General features: G+C 55.7%; 6 protein-coding genes and 4 non-coding genes across 10 annotated transcripts; 5 read left to right on the top strand and 5 right to left on the bottom strand.

Moving 5' to 3' along the window:
- The first annotated feature begins 256 nt into the window (after positions 1 to 256).
- Positions 257 to 338, top strand: BO66DRAFT_t167. Its single transcript has one exon. It is a non-coding gene; the product is annotated as a tRNA-Ser (tRNA).
- A 1,043-nt stretch (positions 339 to 1,381) lies between these two features.
- Positions 1,382 to 1,858, top strand: BO66DRAFT_289675 (uncharacterized protein; the record flags this gene model as incomplete). Its single annotated transcript, XM_025643163.1, has 2 exons — positions 1,382 to 1,652; positions 1,716 to 1,858. Coding segments are annotated over 2 exons (414 nt in total), but the record flags the coding sequence as incomplete, so codon positions are not given.
- Positions 1,859 to 2,809: 951 nt separating this feature from the next.
- On the bottom strand, positions 2,810 to 3,956 carry BO66DRAFT_471733 (HPP family protein). The gene is made up of 2 exons (XM_025652886.1): positions 3,530 to 3,956; positions 2,810 to 3,479 (listed from the first exon to the last, which is right to left on the bottom strand). The coding sequence occupies exons 1-2, from the start codon at positions 3,737 to 3,739 to the stop codon at positions 3,051 to 3,053; spliced, it is 639 nt and encodes a 212-aa protein (XP_025503621.1). The 5' UTR covers positions 3,740 to 3,956; the 3' UTR covers positions 2,810 to 3,050.
- A 232-nt stretch (positions 3,957 to 4,188) lies between these two features.
- On the bottom strand, positions 4,189 to 6,459 carry BO66DRAFT_374964 (sodium:solute symporter family protein; the record flags this gene model as incomplete). The annotated part of the gene is made up of 4 exons (XM_025645626.1): positions 4,189 to 5,482; positions 5,540 to 5,817; positions 5,872 to 6,133; positions 6,190 to 6,459. The coding sequence occupies 4 exons, from the start codon at positions 6,457 to 6,459 to the stop codon at positions 4,235 to 4,237; spliced, it is 2,058 nt and encodes a 685-aa protein (XP_025503620.1). The 3' UTR covers positions 4,189 to 4,234.
- Positions 6,460 to 7,350: 891 nt separating this feature from the next.
- Positions 7,351 to 8,834, bottom strand: BO66DRAFT_471731 (uncharacterized protein). Its single transcript, XM_025652885.1, has 3 exons — positions 8,652 to 8,834; positions 8,252 to 8,576; positions 7,351 to 8,145 (listed from the first exon to the last, which is right to left on the bottom strand). The coding sequence occupies exons 1-3, from the start codon at positions 8,772 to 8,774 to the stop codon at positions 7,505 to 7,507; spliced, it is 1,089 nt and encodes a 362-aa protein (XP_025503619.1). The 5' UTR covers positions 8,775 to 8,834; the 3' UTR covers positions 7,351 to 7,504.
- Positions 8,835 to 9,104: 270 nt separating this feature from the next.
- Positions 9,105 to 10,865, top strand: BO66DRAFT_452295 (uncharacterized protein; the record flags this gene model as incomplete). The annotated part of the gene is made up of 4 exons (XM_025651928.1): positions 9,105 to 9,317; positions 9,399 to 9,726; positions 9,791 to 10,407; positions 10,458 to 10,865. 4 exons carry the CDS (start codon positions 9,105 to 9,107, stop codon positions 10,863 to 10,865), a joined length of 1,566 nt encoding a protein of 521 aa, XP_025503618.1.
- A 189-nt stretch (positions 10,866 to 11,054) lies between these two features.
- Positions 11,055 to 12,339, bottom strand: BO66DRAFT_471729 (NAD(P)-dependent alcohol dehydrogenase; the record flags this gene model as incomplete). The annotated part of the gene is made up of 3 exons (XM_025652884.1): positions 11,958 to 12,339; positions 11,435 to 11,867; positions 11,055 to 11,343 (listed from the first exon to the last, which is right to left on the bottom strand). The coding sequence occupies exons 1-3, from the start codon at positions 12,238 to 12,240 to the stop codon at positions 11,055 to 11,057; spliced, it is 1,005 nt and encodes a 334-aa protein (XP_025503617.1). The 5' UTR covers positions 12,241 to 12,339.
- Positions 12,340 to 13,840: 1,501 nt separating this feature from the next.
- On the top strand, positions 13,841 to 13,912 carry BO66DRAFT_t168. The gene has a single exon. It is a non-coding gene; the product is annotated as a tRNA-Ala (tRNA).
- An 83-nt stretch (positions 13,913 to 13,995) lies between these two features.
- On the top strand, positions 13,996 to 14,085 carry BO66DRAFT_t169. Its single transcript has one exon. It is a non-coding gene; the product is annotated as a tRNA-Asp (tRNA).
- A 537-nt stretch (positions 14,086 to 14,622) lies between these two features.
- Positions 14,623 to 14,694, bottom strand: BO66DRAFT_t165. The gene has a single exon. It is a non-coding gene; the product is annotated as a tRNA-Ala (tRNA).
- Between the last annotated feature and the right edge of the window lie 135 nt (positions 14,695 to 14,829).

The following is a 14,829-nucleotide window of genomic DNA, read 5'->3' as shown; positions in this document are numbered from 1 at the left end:
AAGACAGAGAGCACATTGGTCAATGAATACGGACAGCCCTGAGACATCTGTCAATACAGAGTCTTGCTTGAAAGGGGGGGGTGGGCGTGTTGATGAGTATTATAGCTTATACGCCAACACTCATGCTATAAGGCTTGGTCGATTTTCCATATTTCCGATGATCAAGTGGTTAGTCCAAGTCAAGGATGAGCTGAAAAGGGGCTGCTGCATTAATTTTGGCTCCTGAAGCACAGTTTTGAGCCAAACTCGCATCCAAGACAGTATGGCCGAGTGGTCTAAGGCGATAGACTAGAAATCTATTCTCTTCGGAGGCGTCGGTTCAAATCCGACTGCTGTCGTTTTTTTGGTCATATTGGTTTCTGCTGTTGGGGCTGGTACCCACCCAGCAACGGCCGGAGCCTATGATTTTTACTTTACCAAAGCACAGACTTACATGTATCAACGAGACCTAGGTGGTTTTGGACGCCACTATACAGCCTCACAGCTGGTTGCCGATGAATTGAAGTTGAAATGATACGATAGTTTCCGCACCATTGAATCTTATGCCGGTTGACAGGGACCCTGTTCACACGCTGGTTCACAACTCAGACCCAAGGTCGATATATTGACTCTGCGATGTCTCAATAAGGTGGCTTCTGTCGGTGAGAATTAAAGAGGTATGCACGCATTCCTATTTTGCCGGGACGGATACTCCTTCGGCAATCGACTCCAGCAGCTATCTCGCTTTCAAAAATGTGATGAGGGGATTGGAGAGTGCTCGTTCATGTCGAGCGAGAAGGGTCGGGGCACAATTCTGGAACTCACAACTACCGGCCATTTCCACCCCGAGATATCGATGGGCGAACCATCACCTCATGGATTTGCGGACTAGCGAGGATTCAAGAAGTCGCGATTGTGAGACTCAGACAGGAGCAGGACGGGTATGTTCCACCGGCTGCGAGACTGTGGTGGCTCCCTTTCTCAGCCTGCCCTTTTCCATACGGTGGAAGCTTCTCGCAGTTGAATGTCTGGTCGCAGTGTCAAACTTGTCTCAAGTTCGCCGTGATGGCTCTGGCCCGCACCGTATCCCCCTATCAACAAGATTGAGTTACATTTCACCCATCGGTGGCAGGGAAGAGTGGTACATGTCGCCCGATGTATCCCCTATATTTTTCCGTATCCCCTACAGCGATTCTTTAAATGTCAAACTACCTCGACCTCCATCAAGCATGAAGCGCAGCAGACGCAGCTGGACGACCAAGGAGGATGAGCTCCTCCGCAAGCTGGTTCAAACCTGTGGGTGCATGGAGACAACTCCCACAATTCCTTCCCCCACCTTGCCTCATCCCGCACTCTGACACTTTCTTCTGCTACAGCACTCGGCACCTCGGACACGGTCCTCTGGAGCGAGCTCGCCCAGAAAGTCCCTGGCCGCTCGAACAAAGACTGCCGCAAGCGGTGGTGGAACACGCTGGCCGGCGGCAAGATCAAGGGCGTCTGGTCGCCGGAGGAGGACAAGCGACTCAGCGAGGCGGTGCGGGAGCATGGCAACAACTGGACTCAGATCGCCTCCCTCGTGGGGTCTCGCTGCGCCGATCAGTGCTCTAGTCACTGGCGGCAGGTGTTGCGGCCTGATGTCAGTTATTGTAATTGGACTGAACAAGAGGTAATCAGTCATTCTTGATACTACTTTGAGCTCGACAGCTGATACGAACCGGGAGGCGAGCAGGACGAAGAACTCCTCAAGGCGGTCCAAACGCATGGCACCAACTGGTCGGCGATTGCGGCATTTCACGACCCTCCGCGCACGGGACTGAGTTTGAAGAATCGATATACGAGGATTCGGGCGAAGGGGGAGAGTGCAGCTCCATCCGTGCTGAGCAAGGGCCCTCCTGCACCTGGTGACAGGCGCAACCGGGTGGTGAAACCGAGGAGGAAACGCAGCTTCCCGCAAAGGGGCATCGCTCGGAACTGCGACGAGCAATTGAGAGAAGTTAGAACCTCAGATCATTGCTCCGACAGCCAGGACGCGCAGAGGGAGTTTCTGCATCCCGTCGAGCTCAAGCAGCCAGCTTCCCGGTCGCTTCGATCCCCCAACAACGCTTCCAGTAATTGGCAGGAGACATCCACACCGTGGGTGGGCCAAGGGACCATCGACCCCCGCCTGATCCTGCCCTGCTCATTGAGCACAGAGGATTGTTGGGTGGATAGCACACCCAATCTGACAGTGTCTGCAGTTGGCGGCTCCCGGCTGCCGTCCTTCGACCGGGTGCTGGACGCGACGCAGGCTGAGAACGATTGGGACCGTCAGATGCTCTTGTTCCCTCCTGGTCAGTTGAACAGCCATTCTCGCAGATACCGCCTGGTGTGCTTACCCTGCAGTAGACGAGTACCCGACGGACAACAGTTCCCGGACCGTGCACGAGGCACTCTACCTTGCGCCTGACCCGTGCAGCCTGAGGAGTTCCCGACACTCCTCCACAGAACCGCTGCATCCATTCCTCACCATGGCCGAGCTCGACTTAGTGCCCCGGGCGTCCTCTCCACGTGTCTCAGTCCCCGCCGCGAGCCATGAGAAAACAGCAGAGACGAACCTGCACCGGGTCTCGCTCAATCTCTCGTGCACGACGAGCCAGCTGAGCAGCATCATGTCCCGGGTTGCCGACACCGGGGCGGTGGTGAATATGACGGTGGACACGGAGTAGAGAGTGGGAGTTATTTATGAGGTTACTGCATCCGTGATCCATCCTGTGCTGAGAAGGATGTTCTGATTATTATCAGCTATTCTGAATCCTAGAAATGAGAAATGAATATCTCGTCTCCTAAGTGTCTATAAATCATCATCCTTCTTTGTTTCTTCTTCTGTGTACTGTTTACATTAACATATGTTTTTCTTTATGAACTCCGAACCAGAGAGACCTACGCAGAATCATCACACAAGGCTCTTTGACCGTAACACCCAACCTCTAACATCTAAGCCCAATGAACGCCCGCAACACCCTGCAAGAAACACCACCACTACCACCAACAACCACCCCAATCCACCCCCCGACGCCCCCAAAAAGCACCTCCTACTTCGCCTCCGCCCGCGGCAACGCCGGCCTCGGCGTGACCGGCGCCACCCAGAAGACGGGGTACCGGCGCCGGCAGTTATTGACGAGCAGGGCGACGGCGAGCAGCATGGTGGAGGAGAGCAGCACGACGGGCAGGTAGTACCAGGAGAGCCGCCAGACGGCCTCGTTGGTGGCGGGGAGCAGGGCGGTGGCGCCGGCGGGCGGGTGGGTGGTCTCGGTGACCTGCATCACCACGACGGCCAGCGCCGACGAGAGCGCCGCGGCCAGCCAGCGCAGGGACTCGAACCGCTCCGCGTCGGGCATCAGGCTGAACAGCTTGGTCACGCACAGGCCGACCAGGGCGCTCAGGAAGTGGCCGAAGATGAGGGCGCGCGGCTGCGCTAGCGGGCTTTCGATGGCGCCGTAGACGAGGACGGCGGAGGCGCCCTTGATTGTTGTTAGTACGATTAAGGGACAGGGGCAAAAGGAGAACGAACATAGGAGGCGATAATGCCCGGTACGTGACGGTCCAGGAAGTAGTGGGAGTAGTTGAAGATGGCCTGGACGACGCAGAGCCCGCAGAAGGCGGAGATGAACGACCACAGCCAGACTTGATACTTGGGCAGGGGCTGGGGAGGGCTGGCGCGGTAGCCCAGCCAGTGGCTGAGCCACGGCGGGAGGCGGGCCAGGAACTCTTGCTCATTCATGGGTGGTTCGGAGAAGAACAGGGGGCTGTTGCAGCGGAGAGGATGTCGAAAATTGAGTCCTGGTGTCTTTGAGTAGCATACAGGTGTGTCGTCGACTCTGTCCGGGTGAAGGGGTACTTCGACGTTTATGACGGTGAGTGGCTGTCACGAGGGTGGTCGAGGATCAGCAACCCAGGGATTCTATTACCTAAAGCAATGCTGCAACGATTGGTTGACTGGTAAACCGGTTGAATGCAGCTCCAAACTACCTACCCCAGCCCAGCCTGCCCTGGATTTAAGAACTCGGTTAATGCGCAGGGCGCAAGGCAGGATTTGCCGGTGGGTCCGGCTTCGGCAAGGCTCGGCAATTGCTCGGCTGGCTTCTCCACACTCCATTTCCAGGGTCCGATAACTTAAACTATGCAGCAGCATGACGGAATTCATTTTTCATCAACTTGACCTACCTCTATCGAATCTGAGCATCGGTATAATTTCTTTAGAGTCATAAAATTCCCACTAATTTCTCCGCCCCTCCCAAACCCGCCGACTCGAAGCCCACACCCCGCGAACCCCCTTGGCGATCTCCAACCGCCCATCGTACAGCGGATACACCACCACCGCCAAGAACGCGCAGAACTGCCAGATGATCGCCACCGTCGTCCACCCGGCGAAGAACGACTTGGTGAAGATGTAATCCCGGTACAGCGGCATCGGCCACAGCACAAAGGTGATCAGCACGAGCGCCACGAAGGTGGCCCACGCGATGCGCGACCAGCGGTACAACTCCCGCAGGGTCTCCGGGGAGAACGGGTGGATGACCTCGTCGAGGCTGAGGCGGGACTGCGAGGGGGATGGGGAGTTGGAGGTTGGGGAGGTGGAGGATACGAAGACGCTTTTGGTTTCGGGCTCGGGCCCTTCTTTCTTGTCCTCGCGGGATTCGTGGTTGGGGGTGGGTTGGGAGACAGAACTCTGGTCGTCGGCAACGAGCTCGATGCGGAGGAACTCGCGCCAGTCAAATTTGTAGGGGCGGTAGAGGGAGATCAGCACAGAATAGAGGGCGGGCGAGAAGAAGGAGCCGATGGCGCCGTACAGCGCCGGCAGCCCCTCGCCTGTCGTGGTCATGTCCACGCGGCCATACAGCGACTTGGCCGTCGCCAGCCAGATGGCCAGGCCTGTGAAGAAGCCCAGCACGGGCGCGAGGATGGCGGCCAGGCGGGTCTGGCCGGACCAGAATAGGGTCAGCCCCAGCGGGATGATGCCGGGGCACGAGAGGATGGGCCGGAAGTAGCCGATCCAGGTCATGTTGGCGCCGCCGTAGTTGAGGGCGATGGAGATGCCCGTGATGAAGATCGCGTGGAAGACGACGGCGATATGGCTGACGTGCAGCAGCCGGCGGTCCCCCGCGGTCGGGTTGATGTAGGTCTTGTACATGTCGAAGGAGAGGATGCTGCTGACCGCGATCATCGACGAGGAGACCGTGCTGGTCAGCGCCATGAAGAGCAGCACAAAGAAGGCCACCATCCCCGCGTTGCCCAGCAGGGCTTTCACGAGGTAGGGCATCACCATCCCCGTGCTCACTTCCGTGGCCGTGAGGGGACCGGGGTATGTGGGGAAGATGGGGGTGTTGTGCAGCGCCCGCGCAGACAGCCCGATCACCGTGCCTAGCCCCCAGGGTATTCCGAACACGGCGACGGCGGCCAGGTTGTAGGCCGGTACGGTGGAGTTGACTTCACTGGCAAATGACTTCTGCCAGAACGCAGTGTCCTGCGGGTTGCGGTTAGATTCATGCCTCGCAGAGAGAAGTCGACTGCCGGCACTTACCATGACAACCAGCGCGAGGTTGCCGAACTTCAAGATGAGGCCCCAGATAATGGCATCTTTCGATTTCATGGTAAGCAGAGAGCCCTCATAGTTCCCAGAAATGTAGTTCTCGCTCGCGGTTGCGACCACTTTATCATAGAGACCAGACAGCCCGCCCACAGCGTCGTGGGTCAGGACTGAGAGCGTGAAGTAGATGATGAGAATCAAAGCGACAGTCGTGTGAAGAAAGTCCGTGAGGAAAGTTGCCTTCAAGCCGCCGACGGCAGTATAGAGCACCACTATACCATTGATTATTAGCACCACCTTACTCGCCGCTGGATGTCTTTTCTTACCTCCGAGGGGTATCAGAATGGTAGCAGCCACAAAATTCATTCCCGAAACGCCGTGGATGAGCTGCGACCCCGTCAAGATCATCGAAGCGCAGCCGAACACATTGTTGGTCAGGTTGAGAATCATGTAGATGATGTGGCCCACCCATCCGTATCGCATGCGGATGATTTCCAGGGAAGTGTGGGCATAGGGCACGCGGATCTTGGCCATGACACCAAGCGCTGCCATCAATGCGATCTGGAAGCAGAGACCCGATCCCCACCACTGTAAAGGTTGAGTGTCAACGCCCGCTCGTCCAAGGTTAGGGCTGCGTGCCTTACCAGGGGAACCGCTAGTCCATAGCGATAGCACATCGCGGCCGACAAAACCGTCTCATTGATCCACATCCATGATGAGAAGACCGCTGAAGCCGTCAGTCCTGTGCCAACCGAGCGGTTTGCGACCATGAACATCTCAGATGTTCCTGAATCCTCGGCTAGATACGCTCTCTGGATCTTGATCGCCACTAGGATCACCCCGCAGAAGAGGACGCCCAGGCCGATAAGGAGACCATAGGCCGTGCCCTGGGGCACCAGATCTATTACCGTCATGATGGATAATATGGGGGTGGTTGTTCAATGGCCGTTGTGGACGGTTGGTTTCTTGGTGTTGATACCCGAGCATCGATTTAAGTATATACTGTGAGGCGATAGAGTTTGGCCATTGCTCTACTGTGAATAGTTTGTCACGCTGTTTTTGGCCTCAATTGCGTTATGCATGTACCGGCCGAGAAGGAAGTAGGGCAGGCAGATCTCGAGCTGTGGGTGATTGATAAAGCTTGTTAGTGGGTGCTGCTCGTGATGGCGTGCGCCAAGCGAACTATGGCAACAACCACCACCACCATAACCACCTACAGGGGATTCCCATTTTCTAGTCATGATTTCATCATCACATTTTGCGAGTAATACAAGCCTGGTATGTAGTCCCAGCGTACTCTAAATTATTCGTGTTAGTCGTGTTGCTGTCTGTGGAGATTAGTGGGCTATGATTGGCAGCGACAGTGAGCTGTATACACTGCTACTTTCACTGTGAATATGCCAATACCGACTACCCTTGATTCAGATCTGCAAATCTATGATTCCAAGTTTCCGATGTTCAGTACCTCTTCTAAATATCAGTTGTGCTTCCCAAGGACGTTTAAATTCTTCTCAGGAGTTAGTACTCTCCCGTCCTACCCTGACTCATACAGTGGCTTCAAGTCTACCGACTCAAGCCCTAGGTGTTCTTCATCTAGCACGACCATGTGAAAATTCAGTCTACACTAGACTTTTTACGGGCAAAGCCCGCCCCAAGCGTTCTGATAGCCGTGAGTTGCACTCACTAACTGTGACTGCAATCGAGTCGTGGTCCACTCAACCAGGAGATCGATAGCATTTAGGATCTTATAGACCTCTAGGTGTGGGGTCAATTGACTGCTACACCTGGTAAAGTAAAATCAGCCTGTGATTGTCAGAGCGATGTATCAATCGCACATCGTCCCATCTAATGACAAAATGCACCTCTATGTCACCCCTACTCTAACCATGGATTCTAACCCGAATGCATCGCATCTTGCCCTCCCCTCCAGCCATTCAACTCTAAGCTAATTTCCAAGCATCACGCCTCGATCGGCACCCCAACCAATTCCGCCTCCTCCACCCCGCGTCCGAACTTGATATACCCCAACTGAATCTCCAACGCCGTCCGCCGCCCGACATCCCAGATCACCTGCCCCCAGCACTCCCGTTCCAACTCCTCATTGATCTCCATGATCAGGCCCACCCACCGCTCCATCGCCCTCCTCTCTTGCTCTTCCGCCTTGCCCGGGCCATCACCGACCCCCGCCTCCTCCCCTTGGAAACAAGCAGTGCCCACAAACCGACCGAGCGTGACGTGCGCAATCGGCGCCGTATAACACGTATCGATGCTCACTCCGGTGGTCAGCGCCCTCGTATGCAGCTGGTTCCGGAGATGATGATACGTGTACGGGCTCTCGTTGTCGTCGTCGTCGTCGTCGTCCGCAGCGGCAGGGACGAAACTGATCGCCACGCCTAGCTTGTCGAAGAGGAGTTTCGGCTTGACGAGGCGGGCGATGTGCCGCTGTTCTCGGTGGTACTCGCTGCGGGGGGTGTCGAGGAGCTCCTTGAGTTGCGGCTCGCCGATGTGGGCGTAGACCTCGCGGAGGTGGGCGATCGGGTGGCGGTGGGAGAGCTCGATGATGGAGAGATGGAGGGATGCAGGTGGGGTGAGATGGAGGTCTGGGTCGCTGGGTCAGTTATACTTTGAAACTACATGATGAATAGGCAGATGCGGTGGGTTTGGAGTCCCATTCTGTTTCTACTGGAGGGTAGGGTAGCAGCTCACCAGGCCCTACGAATCGCGACAACCGGCGCTGGATATCGAGGAGCAGGCGCATGATCGGTGGGTCGGGACGCGTCCAGATGACCAGGCAATTCACATCTTGCTGGCTCAGCTGCTCGATCTCCTGGGCTCCGTCCGTCTCGTCGGTCTGCAGCTTGAGGTAGCGGATGAGCGCTTCGTCGAGCGTGATGCGCTGCGATGCTGGTGGGCCAAGATGGCTACTATTACGGTCGCCAGTGCTGTCATCTCGTCCACTCGGGCGGAGCAGGCCAATCGATCGCTCTAGGCTTGCGGTTCGGAAGGATTCGTAGGCTTCTTGTATCTTGGCCTGTGCGGTGGGAGAGCGTTAGTCTGGAAGGCTGGCTATAGCACCGCGGTGATATAGATAGGCACCACCACGTACGGGATTGTTGGCACATTCCGGATGGTCCAGAAGTTCTTGATACCAATTGCGAGTGGAAGGTTCCCCGGGCTGTTGGGGAGGGAAGGTGAAGAAGGGCACCTGCAGGCTGGCAGCGTCACCCATTATTTTTAGTTTATGGGATGGTGTGAAGGGGTGAAGGTGAAGATGCAGGGGAAGGAGAAGGACTGCGTGCGGGGATTTGCGGTGGTGATAAGGCTTGAAGCAGGCGGATGATTGCAGCCTCTCGTATTCATGAGGCGGTGCGGACTTGGCGCATGTTGGCGCATGTTGGCGCATATGCCAGCCTCATGCAGCTAAATCCATGTTTGGCTGCCTCACAGCCTTACTGCAATGGTGATAAGGCTCATAAGACCTCTTTTTCCTTTCGCGTCGCCATGTCTGGATCGTCTTTTGCCGCATACCGACTCTCTGCGATAGTGGTTAGGTTATGGGATGTCGATACACTCGCAGTACCCCTTCTCGCTGCCATCCTACTGTTCGGGCCTGGACGATGGAAGCTTCTGCCAGCGAGAGCTGAAGGAGGAGTCCCGATCGTGGCGATCCGAGAAATATGCGCCCGTCTCGAATGTGATGGTCCTGGAGCATGACCATGGCCTGGGGTCGGCCCGCTTTTGCGATGATGCAGAGATGGATCGACTATTAGCTGTAGTTACCCCCCTCTATCCAACTTCTGCCCGGTCGCAAAGAGTCCATCCAATACATACAGTATGCTAACCCTAAGCGCAGGCAGAACACCATCCCCAGCTCCGAATTGTTCTGCTGCAGCCGACCCCACAGGAGAGACTACTCCACACCATCGACGACCCTGCGGTCCTGAAGGCACTGCTCACCAACGAACTCATCAGCGATCGGGTGACTGAGCCCGCGAACGAGAAGACTCTCGACCAGAGTGAGGACGGCGTGCCGTCGCAGCTTAACATCACGCGCAGCTGCCTTCTGAAGATCCTGACGCGATACGACATCGCGCCCGCCGCGGCCTCCCACATCCGTGGCCAGGAACAGATCTTCGGCTCGCGACAGCAGCGCGATGAGGATGGAAAGATGCGCTCCTTCGGTGAGTGAAGGACTTGCCAATGGCCACAACATAGACCAATCGTCTCATGGATGTTTTGGTTCAGAATTCTGGTACGCAATCCGAGCCCGCGCCTACGTGCGACGGTTAGGCAAGGAAGCCGATCTCAAGATGACGATCGTGACGCGATACGACGCGCGGTCGCAGTCGACGCTCGTCCTACTGAAGTACCGATCCTTCAACGACCTGCCGCAGCGCCTGCACGAGGAGTTGGTGGACAACCTGCAGGCGTTCGTCCGGGAGCCCACGACGGCCGCGCTCGTGAAGAACCCGTTCATCACCTCGGTGATGCACTTCAACCCGACCATCCAGTACTTCCGGCGGGCTGCCCGCGAGCCGCGCGACACGATCCGCGACGAGGAGGCGAGGGTGCACGGGGGCATGGACGAGTTCGCCCGCATCGACCTGCACAAGCTCCATCTCACCCTGACCAGTCTCGACCAGGATAAGATCCAGATGAGCTTCATTCTGGGCGTGATTGCGCGGCTGCGCATCCAGCACGAGACCTTCCAGACCCTCGTCGAGGGCAAGGCGGGCGTCCCCGAGCGCGACTGGCTGTATTTCCGCATGGAGGAGGAATTCGATCGCTTCGAGAATCAGATCGCCTACTTCAAGTCGTCGGTGGAGGATGTTGCGAGGCGGGTGGAGCGGCTGCTGGAATTGGTGAGAAGCCCCTGTTTCAATAGATCATATCGACGACTTACACTAAACAGCTGTTCAACATGAGCTCGCGCATCAACACTCAATCCAGCACGAAGATGACCAAGTATGCCATGCATGAGAGCGCCTCGATGAGCACCATCTCGGTGGTGACCATGCTCTTCCTCCCTGGAACCTTCATTGCCGTGGGTGCCCTATCTGCAGTCTTGACGGTGAAAACTAGGGCTAACAGGCACACACACCCCCCCCAGACCATACTCGGAACCAACATTATCGCTGGGCCGTCTCGCTCAGAAGGAGACACCCCGGGCCATTCGGAGCTTTACATCTCGTCGCAGTGGTGGATCCTGCTGGTCCTGACCGTCTCGCTGACTGTCGTCACGATGGGCGGGTGGTATATGCTGCGGAGGAAGACCGCCCGGTCGATCGAACATATGATCTCCGCCCAGAATGCAGTCTGATCCTGTCTGGCTGGTAACGAATGATGTCTTGTTTCTGGCATTTATGTGGCTGACATTTAGCGGGCGTTGCTGATTTTGAGATCTGGGGTGTGGCTACGCACTTGGTGCCTTGAATGGATATGATGTGTTGTTCTTCTTCGCTTCGTATGTACAATACAGATCAATATCGGTGTCTGATGACACCTAGTCCTACTGCAGGTCCCGTACCAAGACTCCCCGATATCTCATCTTCCCTTCCCTCAGAGTCTTCATCGCGTCCTCAATGCCCGCTGGCGTCATGGGGAAGGTCATAGTCGTGGGGGTGATATTCTTCCTCGCTGCAAACTCGAACAGGGACCGGATATTCTGGCGGGAGGCCACCAACGACCCTTGGATCTTGATGCCACGAAGGAAGAGGCGGGCCAAGGGCACCGCGGCGGGCTTCAGGGTAAGCGTGAGAGGGTAGATGCTGCCGCGAGTCGCCACCAATGGCATCAAACTAGCGGTGCGTCAGTAAGACCGTTGGATGCAATCTGGGTGCTAATGGCACAAGTTCACAAGGAGCGAAGACAGGGTCGACAGCCACTTACGAAGAATAATCTACATCAGCACTCCCACAAAGCAGAAGATGCTTCACCTGACGGAACCCCGCGGGCACCGGGCCCCCCGACTGGAAGACATGGAACTCCGACGCCCCGTAGTCCATCGCCTCCTGCCTCTTCGCCTCGGAGCTGGACAGCACCACAGCCTGGCACCCCATGGCGCTGGCGAGCTTGATGGCCACGTGGCCGAGGCCGCCGACGCCCATGATCCCCACCCGGTCCGTCGCCCGCACCCCGTACTGCATGAAGATCTCCCACACACTGGCGCCCGCACACATCAGCGGGGCGGCGTGGATCGAGTCGTACCCGTCGGGGATGCGGTAGACGCAGTTCTCGTCCCAGACCGCGCCGTAACTGAACGAGCCGTTATCCCGGTCGTGGAACCCGTACATCTTGACGTTCGGGCAGTACTGATCATGGCCTAGGAGTCTCGGGGTAAGTTGCCTTTTCGGACACAACCCCGATAATAAAAACGAAAAAAAAAAAAAAAAACACGTTGGAAAAGACATACCGGTCACGCATTCCTCGCAGGAAGCGCAGATACTGTGCGTATAGCCGAATCCCACACGATCCCCGACCTGAACGGACTTGACCCCGGCCCCCAGGGCGCGGATGATGCCCACCCCTTCGTGGCCCAGCACATTGCCCGCCTTGAGGTAGTGCTCGTCGGTGCCGCAGACCCCGGAGTGGGTGGTCTCGATGAACACCTCGTGCAGCTCGAGGGCGCGCGTCACCTTGTCCGCGACGATGCGCCCCTCGGGCGACCCGCGGAATACGTCGAATGTGATGCTCATGGTGCTGCGTGTGTTTTGTCTCAATTTTGATTGCTGGTGTACTCGAAGAGGGCCCTCCCACCCTTATTAAATAGTATCCATCCCCGGTCCTTGCTTTGCTTTCCTCCCGCACAAATATGATGGCTCCAGTGCTGCGGCTCCAGAACGGGGGTTCTGTGAACACCCCGGCGAATCGAGCGACGAGATCTCGGTTGCACGATGGGTACCTGTATAGGTTAGGTAGTTCCAACGCTTAGATGGAGTGGTGCAACAGAACAATAGCACTGATTGGCCCACCCGTCTGGATTTTTCTCCTGAGCTCCACTCATCGAAGCTCATGCCGAGGCTCGCGCTGCCGCTGCCCGCTCCGCGAGATCCGGGCTTGACCTCTGATAAGAAAAAAAAAAAAAAAAAAAAAAGGGGGGGGGCCGGCAGGATCGTACCGATGTGTCAGTCGAGAAACGAAATCTCGACACCTGAAACATTTCCGATGCAGCCGAAGCTTGGGTTGGACTACCTATAGCACGTCATCTATTGTCCGTGATTGTGTTCCGTGCTTTTATTGAGCACCCACACCGAAATCGTGAGCTGGTCCCAAGAAGAAAAGAGAGAGGCCCCTCGATTCCAAAGGGCCCTTTATCGGGCCAACGGCGACGCCAGGCGATTCCGGGTTTGCGACGCCAGCGGCTTCTATCATCCCCACGGGACTATGCCAGTTAGGACAGGGTGCCGCCATGCTGCTTGGTTCCCTGGTATTCTTATCGCTTGTTGCACCGGGGCTAGACTATCGATCCTTTTTTTACGATTGGAAGGTCATAAGTCCTGTTGGCAGTGGTGTTAATCTTTTCATGCTCTGTGGAGACTCTGGTGTGCCATTATGCCAGTGTGCGCATCTCTCGAGACTATTCTCTTTGGGCATTAGCCAAGGCCGTATACCGGTTATGCCAGTTACAGGACCCTTGTGCGGTGCGGCTTTGACTTGGAAGCAGGGCTTTCTTTGTTCTGTCTATGTGGTGGGAGCTCTGGGGCTTGCGGTTGAGCTTCTGTTTGGGCTGCTTGTGCATCGAGTGATGAATTGGAGCCGTACAACTTAGCTCCCAGTATGCTGGGATAGTTCGCCAGCCCTGGATGTGTCGTAGCGGTGAGCGTATCATTACAATCTATGGGGTGTTTTCTGGAGCTTACTGCCTGTCGGCTTGTGTAACTGCGACAGCGAGTGGGAGAATGTCGGGGTTTGGTCTCGCCACGGAGGTCTTTGGAGGGGACTGGTTCTCGATATATTACACTTTGTGATGTGAATGCCTCGATATCAAGGTTGGTTGGTTGGTGGTTGGGTTACAATGTGCTGGCTGTCAAGTGGAGTCTCACTCATGCGTATATATATTCGAGGTGAACTGTTTGGTGGAAAAGATGACAAGAGCCCAAAGGTGAAGAATGGATATCTATACATAGCTAGACACACTACATCATCCACTTCATTGGTATATCATAATTGACCACCAAATGAATAGATTTTGAGTGAATTATACACCATCGGACCCGAATAAGGTGCATTGTCTATTGACTCGATGACTCAAAACCATGGTACATATACCAAACTAGAAACTCAGTTAAACAACAAGGGCTTGTGGTTTAGGGGTATAACGCTCCATTCGCATTGGAGAGGTCCCGGGTTCGATTCCCGGCGAGTCCATCTTTTTTGCCTTCTTCCATTCTTTCGGGCCTTTTGGGTATTAGCCCGTGATAAGTTCAAGATTACACAAGGTTAGTATCCCTTCCTCGATGGTCTAACGGTCATGATTTCCGCTTGTCAATCCCATTCGGGAACAAGCGCGGGAGACCTGGGTTCGACTCCCAGTCGGGGAGATTTCCTTTTGCTTTTTGCTGCTTCAGCAGCAACCTTCCCCTTGTGCACTCTCATTTTGCTCTACACTACCCTATTCCCAATGAATGACCTCATCCCCGGCCAAGGACTTTAATGAATCCAGGACCTCAATCCTCAATACTACTATTCCGGATGAGCACAACCATCCATAGGTGTTTTAGTAACATATTCCTGGATTCATGCATCCCAACACCCCAACACCACACCTAGAATCAAGGCTGACGGCTCACTTTGTAGGGGTAATTCTAAAGGCACATGGACCAAGTCACTCGATTGTCACGCACCCCTCGCATATTCCTAGCACCAGCCTTCAGGTCACACCCGCTTAGACTCAAGGACTTACACCTGGTTCCAACAAGACGAGGCAGTGCATATTGTTCTTCGGGTATACCTTGCGGTCAATCCACTCGACGCGCCGGCCGATGCTGCCAGCAAAAAGCGACGAGACCCACACAAGCCCGTCCGTGAAAAGGAGCTACCTCCTCCAGAATGGCTGCCCAGCACAAAGCCAAAAAGAATGGAGCTGCGGGGAATCGAACCCCGGACCTCTCCCATGCTAAGGGAATATTATACCACTAAACCACAGCCCCAATTGTTGACAGAATTATGAAATATTTGGCTACATGACGCAGCGCTGCTGAATGGGTCACTTTTGAGAAGGATTTCGAAACCACAGGCCTGGGTAATTCGCACTCCCCGACCCATTGCATAATCATCTTGATTCC

Source organism: Aspergillus aculeatinus, assembly GCF_003184765.1.
Source record: "Aspergillus aculeatinus CBS 121060 unplaced genomic scaffold BO66scaffold_26, whole genome shotgun sequence".
In the NCBI taxonomy this organism is placed as follows: domain Eukaryota; kingdom Fungi; phylum Ascomycota; class Eurotiomycetes; order Eurotiales; family Aspergillaceae; genus Aspergillus; species Aspergillus aculeatinus.
This window is presented reverse-complemented; position numbering and strand designations above follow the sequence as displayed.

Bases quoted from the DNA above. Each gene is read 5' to 3' on its own strand.
- BO66DRAFT_471733 (XM_025652886.1), bottom strand. From the start codon at position 3,739: ATGAATGAGCAAGAGTTCCTGGCCCGCCTCCCGCCGTGGCTCAGCCAC. The intron at 3,480-3,529 runs GTTCGTTCTCCT...ACAACAATCAAG, and splicing joins CGGGCATTATCGCCTCCTAT to GGCGCCTCCGCCGTCCTCGT.
- BO66DRAFT_471731 (XM_025652885.1), bottom strand. From the start codon at position 8,774: ATGGGTGACGCTGCCAGCCTGCAGGTGCCCTTCTTCACCTTCCCTCCC. The intron at 8,577-8,651 runs GTACGTGGTGGT...CCCACCGCACAG, and splicing joins CGGAATGTGCCAACAATCCC to GCCAAGATACAAGAAGCCTA. The intron at 8,146-8,251 runs GTGAGCTGCTAC...CCAGCGACCCAG, and splicing joins GTCGCGATTCGTAGGGCCTG to ACCTCCATCTCACCCCACCT.